Source organism: Antedon bifida, chromosome 4 (assembly GCF_963402885.1).
Source record: "Antedon bifida chromosome 4, ecAntBifi1.1, whole genome shotgun sequence".
Lineage (NCBI taxonomy): Eukaryota > Metazoa > Echinodermata > Crinoidea > Comatulida > Antedonidae > Antedon > Antedon bifida.
The window spans coordinates 23,122,974-23,150,613 of record NC_136229.1 but is presented as its reverse complement, the minus strand read 5'-3'; the positions used below and the strand labels follow the sequence as shown (position 1 = coordinate 23,150,613).

General features: G+C 33.5%; 4 protein-coding genes across 6 annotated transcripts in view; 3 read left to right on the top strand and 1 right to left on the bottom strand.

Moving 5' to 3' along the window:
• Positions 1–3,915, top strand: part of LOC144841033 (histone deacetylase 4-like) — a 57,009-nt gene extending 53,094 nt beyond the window's left edge. For both annotated transcript variants that reach the window (XM_078697184.1, XM_078697185.1), the window contains exon 25: positions 163–3,915. In XM_078697184.1, coding sequence (XP_078553310.1) covers positions 163–220 — 58 coding nt within the window. In that variant the 3' untranslated portion in view covers positions 221–3,915. The remainder of the gene's footprint in view (positions 1–162) is intronic.
• A 1,401-nt stretch (positions 3,916–5,316) lies between these two features.
• On the top strand, positions 5,317–9,794 carry LOC144841055 (melatonin receptor type 1B-B-like). The gene is made up of 2 exons (XM_078697228.1): positions 5,317–5,439; positions 7,462–9,794. The coding sequence occupies exon 2, from the start codon at positions 7,500–7,502 to the stop codon at positions 8,580–8,582; it is 1,083 nt and encodes a 360-aa protein (XP_078553354.1). The 5' UTR covers positions 5,317–5,439; positions 7,462–7,499; the 3' UTR covers positions 8,583–9,794.
• A 3,572-nt stretch (positions 9,795–13,366) lies between these two features.
• LOC144841056 (melatonin receptor type 1B-B-like) lies at positions 13,367–14,580 on the bottom strand. Its single transcript, XM_078697229.1, has one exon. The coding sequence runs from the start codon at positions 14,560–14,562 to the stop codon at positions 13,507–13,509; it is 1,056 nt and encodes a 351-aa protein (XP_078553355.1). The 5' UTR covers positions 14,563–14,580; the 3' UTR covers positions 13,367–13,506.
• A 7,226-nt stretch (positions 14,581–21,806) lies between these two features.
• Positions 21,807–26,193, top strand: LOC144840202 (snRNA-activating protein complex subunit 1-like). 2 transcript variants are annotated; one of them, XM_078695930.1, is made up of 10 exons: positions 21,807–21,944; positions 22,353–22,558; positions 22,653–22,683; positions 22,922–23,050; positions 23,154–23,294; positions 23,610–23,717; positions 23,895–24,004; positions 24,489–24,654; positions 25,123–25,225; positions 25,956–26,193. In XM_078695930.1, the coding sequence occupies exons 2-10, from the start codon at positions 22,416–22,418 to the stop codon at positions 26,099–26,101; spliced, it is 1,077 nt and encodes a 358-aa protein (XP_078552056.1). In that variant the 5' UTR covers positions 21,807–21,944; positions 22,353–22,415; the 3' UTR covers positions 26,102–26,193. The 2 variants fall into 2 exon arrangements, with proteins under 2 accessions (XP_078552056.1, XP_078552057.1); XM_078695931.1 differs by lacking the exon at positions 21,807–21,944 and adding an exon at positions 22,169–22,183.
• Positions 26,194–27,640: the final 1,447 nt, after the last annotated feature.

Sequence of the window (27,640 nt, the reverse complement as noted above, 5' to 3'; positions counted from 1 at the left end):
TTAAAATGATGATTACACAATAACTCATCATATTTCATCAGAAATTCATTGAAAAAATGTTTGTTTGGTCTTGGTAGTGCAAGTGACAATTACAAAACATTTGAATTTGTTTGGACTTTAAAAATATGTTGGGGTGTTCATCAAATTCTAAATTTATTTCAGAGAGGAGCCAATGGATGCAGAAATAATAATAGAAGAAACACAAGCAGATACTTCATAGTGACTGATAGAAGACTACAACATAAGATGCTTCATAGTGGCTGATAAAAGGCTACAACATAAAGATGCCTCATAGTGGCTGATAAAAGGCTACAGCATAAAGATGCCTCATAGTGGCTGATAGAAGCTACAACATAAGATACTTCATAGTGGCTGATAGAATGCTACAGCATAAAAATACTTCATAGTGGCTGATAAAAGGCTACAGCATAAAGATGTCTCATAGTGGCTGATAGAAGGCTACAACATACAGAAACTTCATAGTGGCTGACGGAAGGCTACACTATTGAAGGAAACTGACTATCATCGTTTGAGATGATTTAAAATGTAACCAGCAACTATCTATCAATAAGTTGGTAAAGTAGGGAATTGAATTGTATATTTGAAAACAATATATCAATATTTTTTTGCTGACATGGCAGTTACAGATTTGGCTTAAAATAGACAAGTTACTTTGTACATTTGAACACAAACAGCTTGGGCCAAGTGAAAGATCAAGTGTACATTTAAAAAGTTGTATTTGAACAGAAAAGCTAGTACCTAGAAAAGGATTAAATTTATATTGAAGCGTGACATGGATTTATTTTTCTTATATCAAGAGTATAATATCTGTATATGAATACAAAATATGAGTCGTCTACTTGGTGTAGTTCAGATGTTTGTGTGAACGCATATTATCAAGACAAATTCAGCTGTTTGTGAACTCATATTATCAAGACAAATTCAGCTGTGTGTAAACACAAAATGATGAACATACAAAGGATGATGACAAAGAACAGTGAGTGAATCAAGAGTGACTAAATGTACATACTGTATAAACTCAACATCTTGCGTGTTACCGGCGGGAGATGTATAATAATTTGACAAAATCAAAACATGTTTGTATCCTTAATACAAGAATTACAGGAGCTGAATCCTGTATTTGGATTTAATGTGAAACAATTTCAAACATTGCAATGTGAATTGTCAAGCTTTTTGCTCTGTGTGAACAGAACCTATTTACGAATTCAAGAGTGTAAAACAGACAATGTGAACCTCCAGAAATGTACGTTATTAATGTGAACCAACTTTGTGCATCCAAGCGTGAAGGTTTTGACAACTGAACATTGTGATCACATGATGGTCTTGCTGTTGTATATTTAATATTCTCTTTATGTAATTGTATAATGTTATATTGTACTTAAATTGTAACGTTTATTAAGGGCATTGGATTATGTAAATACGATTGCTGGGTTGACATTTGAACAGATTGTGAATAAACCATATTGTACAAGCTCTTGATTGTGAATACAGTTGCTGCGAACGTTTAGGAGTGATACACGGTCGGTACAATCAACGATGCGATTCAGCCACGTTTTATCCGAGGAAGGATTATGGGATAGATATGCTACACTATATATAGACACACGGCAGACTTGCTGCATAAAACGATCACCACAGGCGGTGTGTAACAAGCGATGCGTAACAGACTTTTAAGCCGATGATGACAATTGGACTACAATGTTCTTTGTTTCTGTATTGTTTGTGGAAATTCAATATTATCGTTCAACACAAAGAATATTAGTTTTCAACAGAGACATATATTACCATGTCTCTGGTTTCATCTTTGAATATGCTCGTGCTTTCAGACTGCTGATGTTGATATCATTAGTCAATTGTTAATCATGTTTAGAGCATCATTCCAAATATTAGTATAAATATCAAGTTTGAATATTGTACCCTTTCAAATCAAAATACTATCACCGGTTAAATTGTTAAATATTAGTGCTACTGAGCAAGCTCCTTCATAAACAACATTCTAATGATCTATTGTTTTATGGTAATGTTTTGTTATTCTGTCATCATATTTGGGATATTCCCATATTGTAATGTTATTAAATGAGTATAATCAATATTATGGGAAATATAAACTATGTATATCACATGAATGTGAAATGTGTACACATGATCCAAAGGTTTATATCTTACAAATCAAATGTAATAATGATATTTAAAGTGTGTTACAAACTTTTCAGTTAGTAATGTTGTCACTAATAGAATATGGTATTTGTCTGTGTACACATTTGTATGGAGATAATTTTACTGTTTGCCTGTTTACAAAGTGTTTCATGCTGTTACATTTTCACCCCACACAATAATGGAATATTCCAATCTATTTAAGATCTTCTGTTTTTCATTTGTTGATATTAATAATTTTAATTTTACTTTGTGTAAGAAAGTATGTTTTGCAAATCAAAGAATGTTTGGCTTTTGTACGTGTTTGTTAAAATAATATGCCTCAAACAATTGACAGAAAAACAATATATAATAATGTATACTGAAATATGAAGTGTTCGGGGCACACGTGTACGCAGCATGCTTTTATATGCTTGTTCAGTGGCCCTGGATGCATACTTTCAAAGCCATTATACATGTTCAGGGGACCAAATATGTGATGACATGTAACTATGTGTGTTTATTAATCATGTTCAGGGCTGCTTTTTAAAATGCTGTTTTCATAATAGACGTGAAGTCGTGATATTTAGATAATTATATTTACTTTAATTTTTTTTTAAACAGATACTTGGATAGAGTACTGTAATAAACCAATTTTGAATGTCCTGATGTTATAGAATATTTTATTAGTAAAACGTATAAAATGGTATAAACTGTATTCGTATGAAAACAGATAGTTTAATGAAAGTGCCTGCTACAGTAACAAACAAATTTTGTTCTGGTAGTATCTACAAATATGTATTTTGAACAAATTTGTCCAAATTTACTGTATTTTATTGAATATGATATATTTTTCACACCTTCTACAAAATGGTTCTTGCTCCGATATGAAATACCTCAAATTTTAAGTTAATTTATCTGAAATAGTATTTTCAAATTTTATTTGCTATTTTGAAGAAGATAGTTAATTCCTGACTTGATAGAATTTAATTTTATAACATTTACGAATATAGAAACGATTGTAATGGCATTATAGTTTTTTGAAATATTAAGAGTGGTATATTTTGTTGTAGAGTAATTCAGATATAAATAAAATGTTAATGTTTTATATTGAAATTGTGTGAGAGCTGTCCCATGGATGCTAATAATCATTGTAAAAATAAATTTCTGTTGTACGCATTTTGAATATATTTATGTCCATAGGTTTTCCACTGTGTCGTTATACATTGAAGAGTCAGTTATAACCCCACCCTTGTATATAGAGTAATATTCATGTTGGATTAATCTGATGCATAACCTCTGGTATAAGCCCACCCCAAACTGGGCACACTTTTCGTTCAAAGGTGGTAGACTTATTCCCGAGTCAGTATGGTGAATGATTGTAATGGGTATACTGTAGGTAACATTACTGGTAACAGCACCTCATATACATTTTTGGGGTTTTTTTTTTAAATTTCATGTAGTTTTTATCTAAACTCCCTAATTCATACAAATATATATATTTACTTAATATGTTGGTTCTTATAGCTTTGGGTTGATACAGTGGTATACGGTGCTATTCTTATATAAATATTTTTTGTAACTCTATTGTTTTGCTGACAGCACCCCACAAGGCGACACAATACCATGCGTCGTTGTTTAGTGCACAAAGCGACGCAAGACGTGTATTCGTTATGTCGTTATATAGTGTTGGAAATGCTTCGTCACCGTAGTATCTGTGGCACATATTGTACGCCACATGTTAGGCCTATACACATTATTGTAGGACTATACCCAATACTGTATTACTATATATTAGGCCTTGTTTGTATGTTACATGCTCTCAGTTCATTTCTCAATCCCTTGTTGTTACTATTATATGAAAGTGAGCAGCGTTTATTTAGTACCTTTTGTAAGCTTGTGAAGTAGTAACTGGCCAATGCTATTGAAATCTGAAATAAAAACAGATTTTAATCATTGTATGAAAAATGTACAGTATCTTATCTACTTTTGTATTTTATTATACACATTGTCTTTTATGCGTTTGTGGCGTTCCATACTTTATTTGCTAGTACTGTTGGTACTTGCAGGTCTTGCTATGACGCGCCATACAAGCGAATAACAACGAATAATGGCGGGCATCAAATAAATTTACTATTAATTTTACAAGACATATGCCTGATCGGATCCGGTGTTGGAGGGAAAAGCGGAGTCAGCTGGTCTGGGCCCCTAAATTTTAAATAAAATTTAATAAAAGTTGAGCATCTCATTTTACAATCTCATCCCTCAATCTCATCCCTCAAAGATTGAGCTCGTTGGAAACATGTTAATTAAATTGTTTTAACAATTTGTCTATGTGCGGAGACTGAACTGTTTTATATTCGGGCAATGGAACATAATTTCATTCGACCATGGATAAATAAGTTAGGATCTCCATGATTCGACGAAAGATAAAATATTGTATTTTCACCCGTCTTGCCTAACCTATCTGTCACAATTAGTACTCGCATAAACATTCATTATTTTTGTATATTATCCATATATTGTTTTTCGAGCTCATACGGTTTCATTTTGAGCTGATTTACATTTATTAATGAATTTGATATTTAAATGGGGTTTTTTCTTTTATAAGCATCTGCTTCAAGAATTTTCCCCTTTTCTTTGTTTAAATCAATTTTGTAATTATAAATGTTAATTTTGTCGTTTATTTATTTACTTTATTTACAAAGTAAATAAAAGAAGTTGTCATTATCATTTACATGTACATATAGACCTATATATAAACAATAAATACGGATCTGCTTCTGAAACTTACATTTACATAATTCATAAATACATAAATTACATCCATACTTAGACCTGTATACATTAAAAATACTGAAAATTAATTCATATATTACGAACTTCATTGCAATTATATTGGTGGTTGTTGAATGCAATATTGAGAGTGTGTGTACTTGTCATTGGCCTTCCACTCTTTACTATCGTTACATTTATCTTAAATGTTTGTGCATATTTTTTATAATACAATGGCATTTGTCAACCTTCCAATCATAATCGTTTCCGCGCGTACTCTTTGAATACTGTATTCGAATTACGCTTCCTCACTTCAATGAAAAAGCCTATCAAGTATTTTACCAAGAGTATATCAAGTATTATCCAGAACCATTTTCAGTTGCGGTAGGCGCCTGAATTGTATCCGTCTTGGTATATAACTGTAGTATTGTTTATTGGCTGCTGGTTGAAAGATCATTGAGAAGTCTGCTGTCGTTGATGCTACACTAATACTAGTACTACTAGTTACAGGTACTGTAAATACTATTTTTCATGTATTTCGTGACGGAATAATCTTCGGAGGAGGATTTTTATCCTAACTAATTTTGTCCTCTTAGTACACAGTAGGTTATACTCGTTCAGTTGCGATCTACTTTTTTTTCTTCTAAATTTAGGCAAACGTATACTGTAGTATTTTTAAAGGCTTGAAAGGTTCTCTTAAGCTCTGTTTCAACACTATCAAACCTTATGTGACAAAAAAATGTGATGTGCCCATATATGGACATGATGATGATGTCATATATTTGGGCACATCACACTTTTTTTTGTCAAACTAGTTTGATAGCGTAGACAGATCTTTTCACATTTAACTGATATTTATTGTTTATTTTGTATCATGTGTGACCAAGTCAGTTTAACCATCATGTTTTTTCAGTAATTTACTTTTGTATAGGCCTAGGCCTACACTATCAAACATAGTTTTATCAGGGAAGATTGAAAATAATAATAATAATAATAATGATGATAATAATGATAATGATAATAATACTGTACTTTTACTCTTCCCTGGTTTTATCAACCATCGAATGTTAAAATAGATTAATTATTTGGTAATTGCCATAGAGGAAATTCAAAAAATAGTTTCTATTTTCTTTATGCTTCCACGATAGGAAATCATATAAATAAAACACACCCATGTGCTCATTGCAAATCTACTTTAAAATCAATGTGCTTGGCTAATCAGTGCAGGAGTGGCCTGTCTGTTTGCAAAATACAAACCATCAAACATTTTTTATTCTCTCTCTCTCTCTCTCTGTCGAAAAAAAAATGTTCTTCTATTTCCTTATATTTCAATATTAAGGTAAAATAATATTCTCGACTAAATCTATTAATCAATTAGTGTTCTTTGAACTAGGCTGGTAGTAGTTTTCTAATAAATATCAAAACATTACCCACTCACCTTTAATTATATTATATTGGACAGCATTATCATTGACAAGATGTACTTAGCTAGAACTCACTCTAAACCGACCTTTAAGATTTTACCAATATAATGTTAAGCACCATACTTATAAACCAGTATCATTGTACACAGTGAGAAACAACATAAGTCTGTGTTTCTATCCGAAAACAAATCTGTATTTGTCTATCAATTATTATCATTACGGCATATTAAGTATGTATGTTTATATTTACCGATGGTCAATCAGTGACACTAATTTACAAAATGTTACAATTATTCATAAATGTACTCTACATATCCAAGAGTTGTTGCAACCTTTACGTTTAAGATGGCCACGTTAAAAAACAAGGCCAACAGCCATTAAGTCGCGTGCTAAAACGCATAGTGATACCGGACCGACAGACAGACAGACCGACAGACAGACAGACCGACCGACCGACTAAAAATGTGTGAATAAAACAACAATACATAACAATTGAACGGCATACAGTGTTGCAATAAGCGATAATGTTATTATGACGATATATTACAATAAACGTTAGGCCTAATGTTACTAGGACTACTACTGTAAAATTGTGACAATTTCACGCATGACAATGTTACTCTATATATGAGAATGTTAATATGACAATGTTTACTACTACTGTTTACTACTAATCTACAGAATGTTTATAACAACTCATATAAATTCTATATTTTATTCTAGAATTCTTATACAGTAGATAGAAATTGTATATAATAAATAAATATCAATAGATATCGATATATTTTTTAAAGATTTCTCTATACAGTTCTGAAGCATTCTATATTTTCTGAATTTTATTTTTAATTTTGTATTATATTTTTTGGTGATATAAAATTACTCTGAACTCTATAACCACTGAACTCTATAGCATGTTCATAGAATTCTATCGACCATTTTCCTCGGGTATATGACAATGTTACTATTTCCAGCGAAGAAGGAAGCAGTTGTGTCAATGATGAACATCCTCCGTACATCATATCCTATAAAAATATTTCACCAACTACCACATGTAAAAGCAAAGTTAGTTTTGTTTTCAGTTGTGAAATTATATTTCTTATATTTACAGTAATTGCGAATCAAATCTCTGAAGTATCAGCGGCGATAATGGTGGACGAATATGCAAATGAAACAGGTGACTTCGTGTCGTCTTCTACCATCAGTCCTTTCCCTGTATCATGGTCACGTGGTGAACTCATCTTTCAAGTATTCTGCCTGTCACTTATAATGGTTATCGGCATTATTGGTAACGGTCTTGTCATCGTGTCTGTAATTATATCACGTCAATTACGCACAGTCACCAACGTCTACGTTGTCAATCTCGCCGTTACTGATCTACTTACTGTTCTGAATATACCATTGACGATTGTAGCAATGTTATCGGATAGCAATGGCTGGCCTCTCGCTGATTGGCTGTGCGTGTTCACGGCGGGATGTTTAATCGTCTGCGTAGCCAGCAGTATATACACTTTGGCCATGATTGCCATTAGTCGTCTGCTGGTGGTCACCAGGTTACGTGCTGACGACAAGGCACTGCCGTTCAGACGTTACTGGATAATAACCGCTTTGATTTTAATCTGGTCAATATCAATATTCATGGCGTCGATCCCAGCTATATTTGGTGTTGGTCAACTTGGCTATGATACTCGATATAGCTCCTGTACCTGGGTGTCGTCACACCCAAAATCATCAACATACAGCGCGATATTAGCTGCAGTTTTGTATCCGGTACCATTAGTTGTGATATTAACATGTTATTTGATCATATTCCGACATTTTCACAAACACATAGAGAAGATGATGTCTAATGCGAATACGGGTGTGAATACCACCAGTGCGACAAGTAGTACTAATGGACAACAGACGTCACGCAACGCCTGGACAGCAGGACAGAAAGGCAGTATGCAACATCGGTTGAATAAAATGAATATTAAAGTTACAAGAAACTTATTTTATGTGGTTGTCATGTATGCAATTTGTATGACTCCCTTCGGAATTTGCTTATTACTGACAGGTAGTGCTTCTATTAAAGCTACGCCCTTCGCAGGGGTTATTCTTATGATGAACAGCTGTGTCAATCCTTTAATCTATGCAGTTAAGCATCCACATTTTAAAGGTGTTTTCAAAAGCATTTTGACTTGCCGTTTAAAAAGTATTGCTGACAGGCCTTATGACATTAGAAATACCTGATTATTACAGAATATGTATATGGTATTGTTACTACCTGTAATATAAGCAAGGTGCTGTTCTCGTGCAATAACTTGATACTTTAAAATGTTAGACATGTAAATTAACTTCTAGTGGAAAATCGAACATCAGTTATTCTGAATAAGTGCGGAATAAGAAACCTTAAAAGGCCTTATTTCAATGGGAATTGTCAATGGCCATCAAGCCTATGTACTGTCAGCTCTTCATCTGTATAAATGGTAATGTAGGGTAGCTATTGTATTGGCCGTTCAATAGAAGTGTAATTATTATAAACAATATGTCTGCTGGCTGATGGCAGTTGATATATTTATCCGTACTTTATCTAAAATTAGTTTTTTATAGGCCTAATTAATTTCGTGCCGTCTGTTTGATCTTTAATAATACCGGTATATTAGCATTGTAATTAATATTGTCAATATTTATTTGTAAGCATAATATCACTCAACAAACGTACTAGATTAGTTTGTGCGTGTTCATGATTAAATACTATACTATTAAGTACTATAATCTTTTAAATCATTAAGGTTTCTCTTACCTAATGTTTCATTTTATTTCACTTTACTATTAACTTAAATATAGTAGAGGAGCCTAAATGAAAGCATAGCTCAAAACAAATATAAAATATAAATATAAAATAATATTACAAAATTAGGAACTCCAAAAATAATAATAATTAAGATTTTTTTTTCTTAACTAATATGTTTTCTCTAACACATATTTTTAACAAGTTCAAAAATAAGACAAGTAGGCCTAAATCTCGCAGTTACTGATCTACTTACTGTTCTGAATATGCAATATGCCTTGGACGATTTTAGCACTGTTGTCTGATAAAAATGACTGGCCTCTTGCTGATTGGCTGTGCGTGTTCACGGCGGGATGTTTAATAGTCTGCGTAACCAGCAGTATATACACGCTGGCAATGATTAGTCGTCTGCTGGTGGTTACCAGGTTACGTGCTGGCGACAAGGCACTGCTGTTCAGACGATACTGGATAATAACCGCAGTTGCGGTTATATTCAGTTGCACTATATAACAGTTGTACTTCATTTAGATTATTTTTCTTTTCGATCGTATTAATAATATATTAGTGTATTTAATATTTCAATATTTATTTGAGTACATGATATATCACTCATGTAGAAAATAGCTTGTGTGTGTTTATTGGTATTAAATTAATATAATCTTTTAAATCAAGATTTATTGTCTTTTTATTCCAAATAGTTCTAAATTTACTCAATTTCATTTCATTATTTATTTGTTCTCTTTTAATATTTCAATAAGCAAATTCAATTCAATAATCCAAATATTTTTAGGATAGCCCCCTCTATTGTTTCCAAGTTCACATTCTATTACAGGGAGTGGGAACAGAGTTAATAAAATCAAGGCGTAACTGCCTATAGTATGCAATGTATGTGCTGTCACACTAAATAATTCTGCTTGGATGAAAAAAAAAACAAAGTTGGATCCTGAATTTTATTACGAATCATGTATATACGATATTTGATGACACTCGACTTTGTTCGTTTGCTTGCTGTATACGCACAGTGTAAAGACGCTGGATTGGAGCTTAGTGATTGGCGACAAGAATCCTCACGTGGAACGTTTTTATTATTTTTAAATGTTTACATATATTTATATTACATTGGGAAATGTCAGACCGGTGTACAGTATACATTCTTCTTTTCTTCATTCATCACCTTCTTGTTCGTAACGATGGTGAACATCTGGTACAGTGATCTTAGAATAACATACCTTTCTAATGTAACAATCTTGTTTGGCACTACACTAGCTATAAATACGATATCGAACAAAACAAGTCGCCAAAGTAGAGACAGAACACTGGAAATCGATGTATTTATATAGGCATACATCTGTACATGATGTGTACCGTGTATACCCCTGTAAATGGCATGACACTTTTGAATGTTCCAAATGGTTGATTCAACCCCCCCCCCCCCCCCTAAGGGGACCATTTTTTTTCCTATCGCAAAATAATAAAGCTATTTATATCGTTATTAATTAAAAAATGGATATCATAATACATGATGAAACTTTCTCTGGCTTTGGTGAAACGTTGGCTGGTCAATTTTAAATTCTTAATTTTTTAAGCCGATTAATCAGTGTTCATTTCGGTACTTTATTTGTTTTGTTAGCGTCCACAGGGGTTGGCCTACCCCTTTTCATATCTTAACATTTTTTTAAACATTAAAGATGTATTGTCCCTTTGTCAAATTCCAAAAAAATAAAAAATAAAAGATTTCGAAAAAAAGTGGGTCATTTTGGAGTATCATAATAGTTATTAACTTTCACCAAAAATTAGTCGAAAAAAAAATCATTTAACTGAAATACAGACGTTTTTTGGTTAAAAAAATAACTTTGACTTCCAGTCAGAGTTTTCGATCAAAACATATCTCATAATGCAACGCGCTTATTTGACTACTCTGTATGCATAATCATAAAACTTCCTCGCGATCTGTGTGAAAACACCTTCTCAACCGTGACGAGTTGTAAACAATCCTAATTAGCATCATGCATAATGTATAATCATGGATTGAAATCTTTGTTTACTTTCGCTCGCGACGATTTTCCAGACGAAATGTAATCAAATTAATTTAGCTGTTAATTACGTAAAATTGTTGTTTTTGGCTCGAATTTTCACCTTAAAGTGAATAACTTTAATATTACTTTGATATGGCCAATTTAAATTTAGAATATTCTGACCTTCATTTTTTTGTGTTTCAAGGGACAATACATCTTTAAACGATTCAGTGCAATCTGAAAACCTAATTGCGAAGATTACTAATCTCGCTCTTTCCTACTGTAAGCCATAGAGAGCTAATATAAGGAATATATGGAATTCGAACAACAGCGGGTAATTTAAATTCAGGAGGCATTGCCATTATCATTTCCGAAGTACGTCGCCATCAAAAATCGTCGGTCATTAGTCGTCGATTTAACCTGGAGACGTCCATCGTGAACTGACAGTGCTGCTATATAAGCGGTTAAGATCAAACAGTCCATGTCCTGGAGGCCTAATACGGTAATATGCCTTATGTTGTATTGTTTACAATAGGAACATGGTAGCATGCAAATATGCATTCGCGGATATAATCGTCAAGGATATATCGTCAAGTTTAAAAAGATAATCGCCGATGCTTAGACTTGCCCCAAGTCTGTATTCATTTGTTTTTATTTCGATTTTTATCTGAAAATATGGAGTATCCAAGCTCAAGTAGTATACGTATGAAACGCCATATGTGCCAAAATATTTATCTTTTTACTAATATTAAGACAAAACTCCGCCTGGAAGCCAGACTAGCCGATGCTATCAGATGGCGATGAACAACTCTTTTCTTCTTACATTAATAACTAAAACACCCGCTCCTCAAAATCAGTTTTTACGTAGCGCCACCAGCTGGCGTTTTTATTTTTTTCAAGCTCAAATGAGTACTGTATGTTTCGACACGCCAAGATGTTATTCTTTTACGAATCTAGACGAATCTTAAACTAGCACTTTTGCTTTATAGTCTAGTTTTCTTGTCGTGAAATAGCCTTTTGAGGCGAGGTTGTTGCCCTGGTTTACTCGCTGTGGAAAAAGATATTGCGCGCCGTAAGTATGGTTGGCAGCACCGACATGAGTGGACAAAGGGAGAAGAATGTTGTTTAAAAGGTGTAACGCCCACGCTATGTTTCGAATAGGGCTCTATAATATACTGTAAATTTTCACTATTATCATAGTGTGTGAAGTCTTCCACAAAGCTCGACACTATGGGAGTAGTCCAAGATATTTTTATTTTAATATCATTTTTTATTGGCGTATTGAAAAAAAAACTATTTGTTATTTGAGTAAAGTAAAAGACGAAATCTTGATTTTGAAGTATTACTCCATTCAGAATTCTTACGTTCGACATACAAAGTAGCGATTAATTTCATTCGTATTTTATTTTGCAACAAATGCATAACATTCACCGATATTTTATACTGTGAATGTCATTCCCTATAACAAAGAGTATATACAGTGCCATCACAGAGAAGATTATAATTGTAATCTAATAATAATAAACACACACAAATTATAATATACTATACAAATAATTAATGTTTAATGGTACAAATAATGGCATGAGGTGAATGATGAAAGGTTATATTATTAACAAGGCGACAGCCGAGTTGATATTTAACCTAATTAATGCCATTATTTGTACCATTACACGAATATAAAACATTCATTATTACCTCCGCCAAGGAGGTTATATTTTCACCCCTGTATGTTTGTGTGTGTGTCTGTGAACAGCCTGGAGGCCACAGTTTTTATCCGATTCTCACCAAATTTGGCCACAATGATCTATGCCCCAAAAGCTCGGACGAGTTCGAATTTGAGGGGAAAAGGTCTGTATATATTTTCCGGGGACATTTTATGTAGAGGAATTTTACAGTAGGCGGAGGTTTGTACTCTCGGAGTACCCTCTAGTTATTGTATAATATTGAAGCATCTCCTAAAATAGGTCTACATTGAAATTGTGTGTGTGCAGCCATGTTTGATTTACAGATATTTGAAGTGCTGAAATAATGGTGGCCCATGAAACTATTATAATTCTTATTCCACACAAATTATTGATATTATTGATAGTAAATAATAGGCCTATACATAAGTAGAGAGAATAACATACTGTACATATATTGTAATAATCAGGTATTTCTAATATCATGAGGCCTATCAGCAATACTTTTTAAATCACATTTTTATTTATTATTATTCCGCACTTATTCAGAATAATTGATGTTCGATTTTCCACTAGAAGTTAATTCACATGTCTAATAATTCAAAGTATCAAGTTATTGCACGAGGACAGCACCTTGCTTATATTACAGATAGTAACAATACCATATACATATTCTGTAATAATCAGGTATTTCTAATGTCATAAGGCCTGTCAGCAATACTTTTTAAACGGCAAGTCAAAATGCTTTTGAAAACTCCTTTAAAATGTGGATGTTTCACTGCATAGATTAAAGGATTGATACAGCTATTTATCATAAGGATAACTGTTGCATATGGCGTAGCTTTAATAGAACCACCTCTCGGCACCACCGATAAGCAGATTACAAACGGAGTTATACACATTACATACACGACAATCACATAAAATAAGTTCTGTGTAACTCTGACATTCATTGTATTCATCCGATGTTTACTGCCATTCTTTCTTGCCCAGGCGTTGCGTGTTTGTTGTCCATTGGAGCAGCTTGTGACCCTATTTGCATGAACCATCATCTTCTCTGTGTGTTTGTGAAAATGTCGGAATATGATCAAGTAACAGGTTACTATCACTAGAAATGGTACTAGCCCATAGGCAGCTACTATTACATTGTATGTTGACGATTTTGGGTGTGACCAGTCCCAGGTACAGGAGCTATAATATCGAGTATCATAGCCAAGTTGACCAACACCAAATATAGCTGGTATCGACGCTATGAATATTGATATCGACCAGATAAAGACAAGAGCGGTTATTATGCAGTGACGTTTAAACGGCAAAGACTTATTGCCAACGTGTGACCTGGTAACCACCAGAAGACGACTAATGGCAATCATTGCCAACGTGTATATACTGCTGGCTACGCAGACGATTAAACATCCCGCCGTGAACACGCACAGCCAATCAGCAAGAGGCCAGCCATTGCTGTCCGACAGCATGGCTACAATCGTCAATGGGATATTTAGAACAGTAAGTAGATCAGTAACGGCGAGATTGACAACGTAGACGTTAGTGACTGTGCGTAATTGACGTGATATAATTACAGACACGATGACAAGACCGTTACCGATAATGCCGATAACCATTATAAGTGACAGGCAGAATACTTGAAAGATGAGCTCACCACGTGACCATGATACAGGTGAAGGGTTGATGGTAGAAGACACGAAGTCATCTGTTTCATTTGCATATTCGTTCACCATTATGAATGATACAGAGTTCGTTCTACGTACTGTCAAAATATAAAGCGCATTTCGTACGTTAAAATACATGCTTTAGTTGGACGATTTACAGACTGGTCAATCCACATAGATTACATAACTACTTTAGTATAAAAAAACACAACTTATCATTCAATTAAACACATGACATCAACTTTTGTGTAACTTGTAAAACTCTTTATTTTGTAGGGGTACTGTTTTCCGTGTACTGCACAAGAGGCAAGGAATAGATGTATAAACTACACAGGCAAAGCAAGTAATTTAGCCAATCACGAGCGACAGTTCAGACAATTCGTCGCGTGGGACTGGTCAAATTACTGTCGTTGCGCTTAAATAAAAGAAAGAAAGATTTGAACTAACCATCTTTAAACAACAATTCATGGGGTCAGTTACCATGTCAACGGAAGGAAATGTATAAATGGCATGATTCGTTTGATTCCCGGAATGAATTGAAGTGACCTTTTTTATAAAAAAAAATGAGATTGAGTTTATTAACAATGTCACAATTTGCAAAATCACACAAAAATAACGAACTTTCATGATGCCATCATCATCTTATCATGGTATCTGGACTCAGTTTTATCGACAAAATAAGAGCGTCAACATTGCCCATTTTACAACCACCAAACATTTTGATTTTTCATGATTCAATACACCCTAATAAGGAGGAATATAATATATCAATCCAAATATCACGTCAAATACATAAAAATAGTATCCAAAATACCTGTAGCCCTATTAATGGTTCTGGAGTGACGTAATGACCACCACAGGACAGGCTCCGCAAATGGTATAAGAATCTCCTCAAACTGGACAGGCGTAAAAGCAACGGAGAATTACTGAAACTGTATGAAAATATCTGATATGATCTTTGGTGACGATGATTCCTAACTTCAATTCACGAAAACGATTATGATTGGACAACAACAACGAGAAAAAAATGCGTGTGACGCTGCCGATCTGAATTATTTATCAGTCTCGTTCGTTTTATTACAAAATTCATCAAATAGATTAGGCCTATTATTAAATTTATTCAATAAGATTCAAAGCTTGGGAGAAAACCAATTAAGCTCAAGAAAGCTTTAAGCCGTGTTTCACCAGAAAAAAGTACTGCTAGCTAAGTAATGATTGTACTGGGACTGGGAAGGTTTTAAACTGTTGGAGTGATGTGGAATGGGATAGGACTTGTGTATCAACATTACCAGAATGTCAGGGCTTTTAGGAAGATTTTAAACTAAATATAAACCGAACTGAAGTTGTACTGCAAGGTTTAAAATTGCATTTGCAAACTGCCACGGTCGGGTTCTAGGTTGTGAGTAATATTTACTACTTTTGGAGTATAAACATTCTTTCTCATAAAATCTTTCAAAAAATTAACAAAGATAAATGTGATCTGTCAGCTCATGTATTTTGTGTGGATGCCATAATAATATTTATTAGTTTCTATCAATGGTAAAGCAATACAATAAAAAAGAGTGATAATTATAATGAGACAATGCAAAAATGTAATGTAAAACAACAAACGCAATATCTTAATAAATTTATTAATTCATTTTTTAAAAATAATTTATTAAGAAAAGATAATAAGACAACATAATATTTAATGAATAAATTGTGTATGCTTCGTTCTTTGTAGTAATTAATTGGAGCATTTTATTGTGATATATTTTTAAAATGTTGATATTCATTTCTCATCTACTTAAAGTAGACAATATAATTTCATTTAATAATGATTAAAATCGTCGTCATCATTTCTTCATCACCATTGTCATCATAGGTAAGAATTGATATCGTTTACATCTCTAACCATCACTCTTTAAAAGATAACTTTCCTTTTTTACTGTTCATTATACTTTACTAAAAGTCTTAATTATCTTATTTATAATTCCTAGGGTATAAATCAATACAAAATTATCATTCATAATCTAACGCGGTTACCTTATTATTGAATTGACTAGGTCTACATTTAAATTCTCTTATTTAAAAACATGTTTGTATGTTTGTAGTATCATTGTAAATAAGGCATCAAATATATCGCGTCAAGCACGTGTTAGCAGCAAGATGCATGTGGACTAAAATTGTAGGCCTATCATCGTAGGCCAGTATTATTTTAACGGTGTGTGGAGAAGCTTTTTGTTTACCCTTTAATTAAGTTGGACCACAAACGTCAGAATGAAAACTTTAAATTTCTAATTATATGACAAATTGCAGATTGCTGTTTAAAAGTGCATACCAGGGAGATGTAAAATAATCTTTGATACAATACCAATTACAATTGTACACTGTATACATTTTAAGAGAAAGTTGTACCGTACGTTTGTAATTGTTTCTAATTTTTGCTATTGGACGCATCCACACACAGGGGCTATCAAAATAACCGGAATTGTACTGGAAACATTTTAAATGCAATTGTTTATTTTCGCTATATATGAAAATAAATGTATTTTTGTTTTTTACTACTTTTGGAGTATAAACATGCTTTCTCATAAAATCTTACAACAAAATTACAAAGATAATGTGATCAGCTCATGTATTTAGTGTGGATGCCATAATATGTAAAACAACAAACGCAATATCTCATTAATACATTGATTAATTTATTAAAAATATTTGATGAAGCAAAGATAATAATACAACATAATATTTAATGAATAAATTGTGTATGCTTCGATCTGGTAGTAATTAATTGGAGCATTTTATTTTGATATATTTTTTTTATTTTGATATTCATTCCTCACCTACTTAAAGTAGACATCATCATCATCTTCATCATCATCATTGTCATCATAGGTAAGAATTGATATCGTTATATTTAACCATCATTCTTTAAAAGATAGAAAAAAAAGAAGAAAGATCCTTTTTTACTGTTCATTATAATTTACTAAAGTACGAGTCACAAATTGTTTTGAAGTCTTAATTAACTAATTCCTAGGGTATAAATCAATACAAAATTAGCATTCATACCTGTAATCTAACGCGGTTACCTTAACGACTAGGCCTACATTCTCTTATTAACATGTTTTTATGTTTGTAGTATCATTGTAAATAAGGCATCAAATATATTGGGTACCGACTGGTATGTCGCGTCAAGCACGTGTTAGCCAGATGGATGTGGACCAAAATTGTAGGCCTAGCATTGTAGGCCAGTTAGTACAGGAAAGATATGCTCAGAATCAGTAAAAGGTTGAAAAAATTGCAACAGAATTTTTTTCACCACAATGCATTTCTATAAGGTCCCTATATGAACATACTAAAAGTCTAGAAAAATCCAGGTAGGGGAAATAGGTTTTTTTAAACAAAATGGCCGCCAATGGCGAAAAACGTCTAAACATGAACAAAAAACATATATTGTATATCTAATTACCACTTGATAGCAGTTTTTATAATGCTTTTTATATTTCTTTAGTGTCAAACATTTAAACTGCAATATACATATTAATTTAAGTGCTATTTAGCAGCAAAAACACACATTTAAGTATCAAGATATCACCACGGTTATAATAATAGACAACGTAGTCTTATGCATTATAGTGCAGGACTACGGTGTCTAATAAAACAGTTCATTTACATTTGTACTGTCACAACAATAGAATTATACAATTTTACAATCTATTAATCCATTCATTTTCATTGTCCAGTTATCATCCTCTGTCTATAGGTAGGAATTAAGCATGTGCTGATGCCGTGGTATTCGTCACAAACAGTGGCACTGGTGGTAAATTTGTCATCAATGGACACATCACGCCATTTGTAACTTTCCATCCCCCATTCTGTGGGTTGAAGCGTATTTTCTATCTATTGCTGTACCATGGTAATATACACGCAGGGAATGACATTTTGCAGCATTTGTTGTTGGGGGAATAGACTTTATTTCAAGTGCTGTTTTGCTTTTTGCTACTTTCTCCCAGAACGTATTCCTCCATACAGCATATGGCTACCAATGCCAATTCCTCTGATTCGATGGTTTCTTTTTTTTGGAGACGTTTGGTTTTACAGAGTTTGTAAGCATACTACTGCCCAGGTGTTATGACATTTTAAGACTAAAACCTTTTCCTATACCAAATAGATGGGATGTAGTATCACATCCCTGGATTCCATGTATAAAAAGCAAATTAATTTTTACAGAGCTTCACACCAAGGAAAGACTTTACATGCATTCACAGTGCTCCCTTATCGAGAACATACGGTATTAAATCAATGAATGAAGCAACCGTGACAGAATATTAATTTAAGAGGAAAGAACATATTATTACACATGGGTCAAAATCAACCATATTCATCAATAGAGAAGCAGTGCACATTCCCTAACATATACTATTTCATCATTGATGATGATGTGAGACAGTCATACACAATGCATCATTTGTTGAAAAAGAACCTTGTACTTTTCCTGCAGCCCTCTTTTACTCCATTGACTCCATACACATACTGCCTACTGTATGTTATCAATGGGGGAGCACTGCTACATCAAACCTCTTGGCCCGAAACAGCAACATTTCAAGACATTTATTATGTACCATGTATGTTTGTTACGTTATGTGAAGGCAAAGCAAACTCTTGTGTTTAATGGCTATAAGTATGGGCCGTAAGTAAATTTGGTTTAGGAAAAGGTGTTGGTCTTAAAAATCATCACATCACAGTTGGAGTTGTATGTCAAATTCTGTAAACCAAACAGTTTCCAAAAAAAAGAAAACATTGCATCAGGAATTTGGCATTGGTAGCTATATATGGAGGGAAGTCAATGAAGACTTTAGACAGCCCACTTTTCTTTGAGAAAGTTGCAAAAAGCAAATCTATTACCTTGCTGCAAAATTTCCTTTCGTGAGTCTTTATTACCAGGTATAGCAGTGGATAGGAAATACTCTTCAACCCACAGACTAGGGATGGAAAGTATTGATGACAAATTTACTACCAGCACCACCAGAGAAACTATTAAAGTTGATTAGATGTACCTGTAAATAGGGTTGTAGTAAAATGAATTGCAGCTGCAGAAAATATGGTTTGGACTGCTGCTCCACTATTTTTTAAGAATGCCACGGCATCAGCACATGCTCAATTCCCCACCAATAGATGGAGGATGAGATACTGACAAGATGAAAGTGAAATGACCACATTTATTTGAATAAATGCCCTTGGTGGTTGATTTTTAAGGAGGGTAGTGGGGGCGTGTAATCGTCGTGAGGAGTTTATTCGGAGAGAGGCGTTTATTTTTGTGGGTGTAATTTGGTAACATGTATAATCAAATAAATACACCCTTTAGATATGAACAAATACAACACCATCATGTCATTCAGTGAATTCTATTACAAATAGAGATGTGTTAAAATACAATATTGTGTATAATATGCATGTGGCGGGGCGTACATTCGAGGAAATAAATTAAAAATGATGTCCGATGGAGGCGGGGGAGGGCTTGCGGTGGCGTAGGTTATTCAATTTTTCTAAATGTACCGTTTATCCGAATAAATACGGTAATAGATTGTAGTCCAGTGATGGCGCAAGGATTTTCCCGATGAGTGGGGGGGGGGGGGGGTGGGGGGGGGGGGGGTGGGGGGGGGGGTGTTGAGAGCGCAGCTAGCATCAATTGGCTGGGCCATCAATGGGAGCGCACCCAGAAGTTCCGACAATATTATACCGGTAAAGGGTAGTTTTAGTCACTTTTAAAAATGAAAATTCTTGAAACAGCACTCAATGGGGTATTGTTTTATATTAGGAAATATCATCATATTGTCTACATATACTCCCGAAAATAGCCAATTGGGGAGAGGGGATGGGGGGTGGGGGCGGACAGACTCCCTCACCCTTCCCATATGATCTCCCATTCCTATACTCCTCTCTGCTGGCACCACCAATGTTGTAATATATTGTTATAACAGTACAAATGTATTATTGACTGCGTTTTATGTATTATAACAATAGGGATATATCTAGATACTTAAACATTTGTTTTTCGGCCATTTTCTATATAACAGCACTTAAAATAATGTGTATATTGTAGTTCAGATCTTCGAAACTGTAAAGAAATATATAAACCATTGTAAAAACTGTTATAAAGTGGTAATTAGATCTATCATTTATGTTTTTTTGTCCTTTTTTAGGCATTTTTGCCATTGGCGGCCATTTTGTTTAAAAAAACCTATTTCCCCTACCTGGATTTTTCTAGACTTTTAGTATGTTCATATAGGGACCTTACAGAAATGCATTGTGGTGAAATAAATTCTGTTGCAATTTTTTCAACCATATTTCATAGTTTTCCTGTACTAAGTGTTATTTTAACGGTGTATGGAGAAGCTTGTTTAATACGAGTACTAACTCACTTGCCTCCTGATTCACTTAAAGGTAAGAACGCTTAATGGTAAGAACCATTTAAATTGGACCACAAACGTTATATCAGAATGAAAACTTTAAATTTCTAATTATAATGACAAATTGCAGATTGCTGTTTAAAAGTGCATACCAGGGAGATGTAAAATAATCTCTGATACAATACCAAAAACAATCGTACACTGTATACATTTTACTTTTGTAGTTTTAAATATTTATTACAGTATAATTGATTGTGTAAATAGTGTAAATACTGCATAATGAAAAGCGTTTTTGATCATCCATTATTTTAAAATGTTAAATTATTTTTTTATTATTTTTTTATTATGCATGCGTATCTTCTTCTTCTTTTTTTTTTGGAATAAAGAACTGTTGTTTGGAATCAATAAATAAACTATGTTTAAAGTATTTTTAAAACATGTGTAGGCAAATATTATAGGCCTACTTTAATTTCAAATCAATCAGGTTTTCATACCGTACTTTTTTTTTTATCATGTTATGGTTTAATCCAAAATGAATGATATGTTTTATTTAATGACTGTGTTTATTGTGAAATAATAATAATTTTTATCAGAATTTTTAATGCTTGTAATTTGTATCGTAAGTTGTAATGCGTGTAATTTGAATATTTATCATTTTATTTTATGTACGGACGGCGCTCTCTGACTGACTGGCATGGTTTTTATTCTTTAATTATACGATTATCGTATCGGATGTATATGTTAATCAGCTAATTTAATAATAGAGTGTTATATGTTTTTATTGTTGAATGTGGTTTTTATTAGTCTTGAATGCGTTTTTTACAATGACGACGACGACAATGTTGACTAGGTCAATATTTTCAATTATTCCCTGATATTAAAAAAAAGTTTGTATGTATTTACACGTTGGTGGCGCTATAACAGTTACTGACAAAAACGACGTAAACATTATTATTGTGTATAAAAAGGGTCAAATAAAATGCAGTGTTAAATTGATGATATGAATAAACAATTGTAAAATGATGGCGTGTTTAAGCAAACTAATTGGTTGTATTTAAGGTATGTTAAAAAATTGTATAGAACCGACATGCATAACATGCTAATTATACTTTAAAATGCTAGGCCTATAAATTGTCCATTATCTACGGCCATTTGTATGTTTTTTGGGCAGAGCGAGGAGCGATTCTGGGGTTGATAAGTTCACATGTATGCCTTATGCCAGCTTCTGCCTAACCTGGAAGTTTACAGTCTACAGATTGGCCTGGACATGGATTGTATTGCTGAATATAGCCTTATTAGTAGGTTATAAATAAATTAAATATTGAAAACGAGTACTATTTTATTGTTAAAAAAATTAATTAAATTATCTCAGTAATGTTAAAAAAAATATTTAATAGAAATAGAAATAATAAATATAGAGGCCTAGCCTAAATGACCAGCAGTGGACGTATATCTAATCTATTTCAGATCAGGTGACATTGAATTAATCTTGGACCTGATTGGCATCATTTTACACTTTTACTTCAAAAGATGTCTGGCGTTGGAAAGAAGCTTGGGAGCGGTGTTAAAACTGACTGTGAACAACTCCTTGACGCATTTGTAAAAACGGAAAATGTTCGATATGAGGACTTTGTCAACATCTGGAAACGAATGAACTTTTCTTTTATTTATTTGTGAGTAATGTCTCATTAATATCAAGCTATGAGAGCCACAGAAATCTTTTTTTTTTTAAATTTTCTAAATCATTTTCAATTATTTTATTTCTAGTGGGTTGAAAAACCAAGTTGATCAGCGTGATGTAAGTATGATTTTCAGAAACCTCTGCACATTTTTAGAAATTGTAAAAAATAGATGAGTCATTTAAGAAAAAATGGATAAACACTAAATATACAGTATTTTGTATGCAATAGAGGTGCATGGCAATAACTACACCATGGCTGACCGTTTAATTTAAATTATTATACAAAACTGAAAGCTCTGAAATATTCTGACAAAATATCATATGCATTTCCTAATTTTAAAATGTGCTTATATAGTTTACAGAGGAGGCTTTCCAAGTAGCCACTACATTCCTGATGTCACCGTACACATTTCAAGTCCGTATAGGCGCCCTCTATCTCTTGTATGGCCTGTACTTCACTCAAATTCAAGATCCTAAAATAAAGGTATGATTATTCTCGCTCTTAACATTTAGAATACCAGAAATCATTAAAAAAAAGTATTCGATCTAATTATCAAAGGTATAATTTGTTCTTTCTTTGTTCTCAGATTCGTATAGCTTTGAATAATTGGCAAGAGTTAATAGCTCTATATGAAGACATCCACAAGCAGAGACATCTAGATGCAGAGTATGTTTATCTGAGATTAAAATTTGACAAAGCATTCATGGTTACTGCTACTTCCAAACCTGTAAGTACTTAGTTTAAAGCTCTGTCTACACCATCAAACTAGTTTGACAAATATAATGCCCAAATATGGTAGTGATATGACATCATCATGTCCATATATGGGCATATCACATTTTTTTTGTCAAATTAAGTTTGATAGTGTTGACAGAGCTTTAGAGACCATGTCAAAATTATGTTACTGCAGATTATTTTAGTTTGTTTCAATATATAAAAAGTTTATAAGACAGGGTTCACTACATATATATAGCAACAGCACCCCTGTCTACCAATCCCGTCCCTCCAACCTCCAGATAACTTTATGAATGCATGTTTTTAGATGTTTTATCACAGAAGACTTGGTTTGAAAACACAAGAAAACACCGCCGCTCATATGCACCAACCACATAGTATACTTTCTGAGTCTATCGATAGCGAATCTCTAGAGGTATGTTTATTGTTCTTTCATTTATTTTCCCTGAAATTTCTCTCTGTTTTTAATATTCTTTTTTACTGCCTAAAGAGTTCCACATCATTCCCTGACCAAATAGCAATCCATATAAAAAAAAATCACTTATAAATTACATGAAAAATGACATTTGATGTTTTAAAATGTGTTTTACAGTATCTTGAAATGGTTCACAATAAATATCAGAATCTTAAAACAACAGTAAAGAGTGCCGATAACCCATCATTGCAAATAGTCAAAGACTCAATGTCGTCCTATATCAACCGGTAAGAACTCTCTGTCATTCAATTACAGTACATGAGGACTCTGTTTGAATTTGTTATTTATTTATTCTGGGTAACCTCTTCAGTCAAACACTGATCTCCCAGAGATCCCAGTTATGATCAGTGGCTGTGATGTACTAGTACACCAGGGTAACCCCTACACGTTTCGAAAGATTTTTACAGTTTATATTCCTTATCCAAGAAGACTTCTTCTACCACTGATGTTATGGCTACATAATTACGTTCCACTGTCTTACACTCTCGCCCACTCACTCATTATATGAATGGCACACAATTTTTTTGGCAATAATCAGTACCGCCTATTCATGAGAGTAGATGTTGGGAAAGTTGAAGAGAGATTGCAAGACCTTCCTCTGTTATAATTAATATTTTGAACTACAAACATTAATGTAGTTTTAATTGATAGATTTATAGCAGTGCCCTCCATTGCAAATTATATAAAATAGATTCTTAATTTTTATTCAAGTAACATTCAAGAGTTTTTAGAGCGCCAAGCAGAGAATAATCAAAAAGCATCACGCAACAACCAGGATGTCAGTGATGACGAAGAGAAGGCCGAGGTTGTAGCAGCTCATGAAAGAGCTTTAAGAATCGCTAAAATTAAACAGAAGTCTTTCTGTGGTAGCATTTCAGTAAGTTGGTATATTGCTCAATCCAGTCTGACACACAATTTGAGATAATGATGTCTATTTGTTGATATCAAGTTTGCTGTCAACCATGTATATATAATTCTGAAAATAACTGTTTTTCGGCATTTCGATCAATATACTTTGGTCGTCCTCAGGAATGAGAATGCAGAAAGTCCCGGAAAACTTGGAATATAAGTGAAATTGGGTGGGACTGGTGTGAAAGCTAAAACAATATCAAGGTTTACAGTGGGAGGGATGTCTATTTGTATAGATCTTGATTACTGCTCATGGCACTGTGGACATAGATGTTTTTAGCTACATTCTTCTCTCCTAAGCGTCACGTCAGTGCTGCCAATTCATGTGTTCTCTTGCTTCTCTTGCTTCTGTAGTAAATGTGCTTAGAATGTTAAAAGTTACATACTGATGACAATGATACGAATTTGAAAGATTCTGTACTATTTTTGTTTGTAGTCGCCTCATCATCACGCCAGTAGGGTTGACAATGCTGCATCTACTAGTGCACAGTGCATCACTTCATCAGCTACAATGCAATCTCAACCTGATTCACCTACAGGTAAATAGTACACAGAAAGTAAAATGACCTTATTGTAGTATTGTATACTAAATTTCTACGACTGTCTCTTTTCTCCACTGCCTCCCGCCTTTTGATTTTACGATCATTCGGGAAACCACCTCACAACGTTATACAGGTAAATAATGAAAGTGAAATGACCTTACTGTAATTTTGTATACCAAATGTCTTCTCTTTTCTCCACCTCCTCCCGCCTTCCCCATTACTTCTCCCCTAGTACCAATAGACTCTGCTACCATTTTTCCCATTTACCTTGGTAACATTTCCCTATTTACCCTCGTAACATTTTACCATTCAAGTGCGTATACAAATGATTTGTAAATATGAGAGGTAAAAACAAAATACCATACATAACCATACATGACTCTTTTTTTTATAGTTATCAATGTTTTTGTAATAAGATAGGCAATATTGTTTAAAGTTTTTATAATGTTTTAAAATATTTTTATATAGTTTAAATATTTGTAATCTATTCTATTAGTGGTGGGTTTCCAGCTGTCGAATGTGACTGAAAATAAATAAACATATAGCATAGTGAAAACAACTACAGTATATAAATTAAATAATATATTATTATTATTATAATTATTATTATTATCAATAATAATTCAATAATTATTATGAAGATAGAAGTTCAGATAGATCAGTAACCATCTTTCAAGAAACATACATCATGAGAGCAGAGAGCATTATTAATTTTATCTTTTTGTAGATGAAATCGTCGGTGAAAATTCAAAAGAAAAACTTGTATTGAATTACAAAATACCAGAGACAGGAAAAAAGAGAGGAAGACCAAAGAAAGCAAAAGAAAAAACAGGGAAAAAGAGAAAAAAGAAACGGAAAAACGATGACATTTAGTAGACCGAGAATTTGTAAAAAAAAAACCCTTAAAATGTTATATATAAATAAATAGATTTATATATCTCATTAATAAAATGTTTATATTTGAATGTTTTCTGTAGTAGTAGTTATTTACCTTTCTATCATACAGCAACGAATTCATAAAATCATAATAGTTGTAGTATTATGAGACTTGAAACTAGAGGTCCAGTGTACACATCTGGCTTGTGCGTATTTTGGAAAAGAGTAAAGTATACTGCAGCATTAATTAATTGAAACATGGGTAATTAATGCTGCAGATCAAAAACGAATTGAAGCTTTTGAGATGTGGTGCTGGAGAAAGCTTCTAGGTATTCCATGGACTGCCAGAAGAACTAATGAAAGTGTAAGGCACGAAATAGGCAAGAAAGGCACATTAATCGAATCTATTATCAAACAAAAACTACAATACTTTGGACATATTGCCAGACGGGATGGAGATAGTATGGAGAAAATGATTATGTTTGGGAAAGTTGAGGGGAAACAAAAAAGAGGAAGACAGAGACTCAGATGGATTGATGGTATAAGTGGTGCTGCAAACCGACCAATAATCAGTTGCTACAATGAAGCTCAAGATCGGCAAGAATGGAGACACCTCATCAGAATGGTCACGAGTACTCAGATATGAGTAGAACGGGGAGAGAGAGAGAGGGGGGGAGGGGGAGAGAGAGAGAAAGTATACTACTTGTCCATCAGCCTCTGTCATTGTTGGGGAGATCAACAAAGAGTTATAGGCTAAACACAGGATATTCCTTTGGAACACCCCTATTAAGGGGAAAGTTTCCTGTGAAACAGACAGGGTGAACTGTTTTAACATTAAGGGGAAAATTTGTTGGGTCCCGACGATGTCCCTTTATGATTGGTTCCCACTTGAGACGCAAGACAAGGACGTAACGCAACGTAAGTGAGTTGACCAATCACAAGCGATGGATTATTCGAACACGTTTGCGTTACGTTTACGTCCTTGCGTTACGTCCTAGTGAGAACCAAGTGGTTCTACTATAATTAAAACTAATTCAGATCATCTTCAACGTCATGCGCAATTATATTGGTGATTATCCAATCACAATCCGTTTCAGCGCGTACTATTTGTTATTGAATACTGTACTTCAATTAAAACCGCAACAGCTTTCATCGTTATCTAAGATTGTATTATCATCATATCTGGTTTTAATAAGTTTCCATTGAGATAGAAGTCATTTGGGGAAGATAGTGTTGATAGTTTATTAACATTTGTATGGTGCCTGCTTTTTGAATGATAATTGAGAGAAGCCTGCCGTGATCGTCGATGATGCACCTTCTTGATCATTTGGTACTAATACAGGTACTGTAAATTCTATTTCTTATATTTTTCGACGGGTTACTCTTTGGAGGATGACTTTTTATCCCAATATTGTCCTCCATCCGATATTTGGCATAGTACAGTACTAGGATTATGAAAATTTATGGTTTTTTTAATGTTTTTTTTTATTTGGCCATTTTTCGAAAAAATTAAGGGCATGCGCAGAATGACATAAT

Bases quoted from the DNA above. Each gene is read 5' to 3' on its own strand.
- LOC144841055 (XM_078697228.1), top strand. From the start codon at position 7,500: ATGGTGGACGAATATGCAAATGAAACAGGTGACTTCGTGTCGTCTTCT.
- LOC144841056 (XM_078697229.1), bottom strand. From the start codon at position 14,562: ATGGTGAACGAATATGCAAATGAAACAGATGACTTCGTGTCTTCTACC.
- LOC144840202 (XM_078695930.1), top strand. From the start codon at position 22,416: ATGTCTGGCGTTGGAAAGAAGCTTGGGAGCGGTGTTAAAACTGACTGT. The intron at 24,005-24,488 runs GTAAGAACTCTC...TTTTTATTCAAG, and splicing joins ATGTCGTCCTATATCAACCG to TAACATTCAAGAGTTTTTAG. The intron at 25,226-25,955 runs GTAAATAGTACA...ATCTTTTTGTAG, and splicing joins TCAACCTGATTCACCTACAG to ATGAAATCGTCGGTGAAAAT.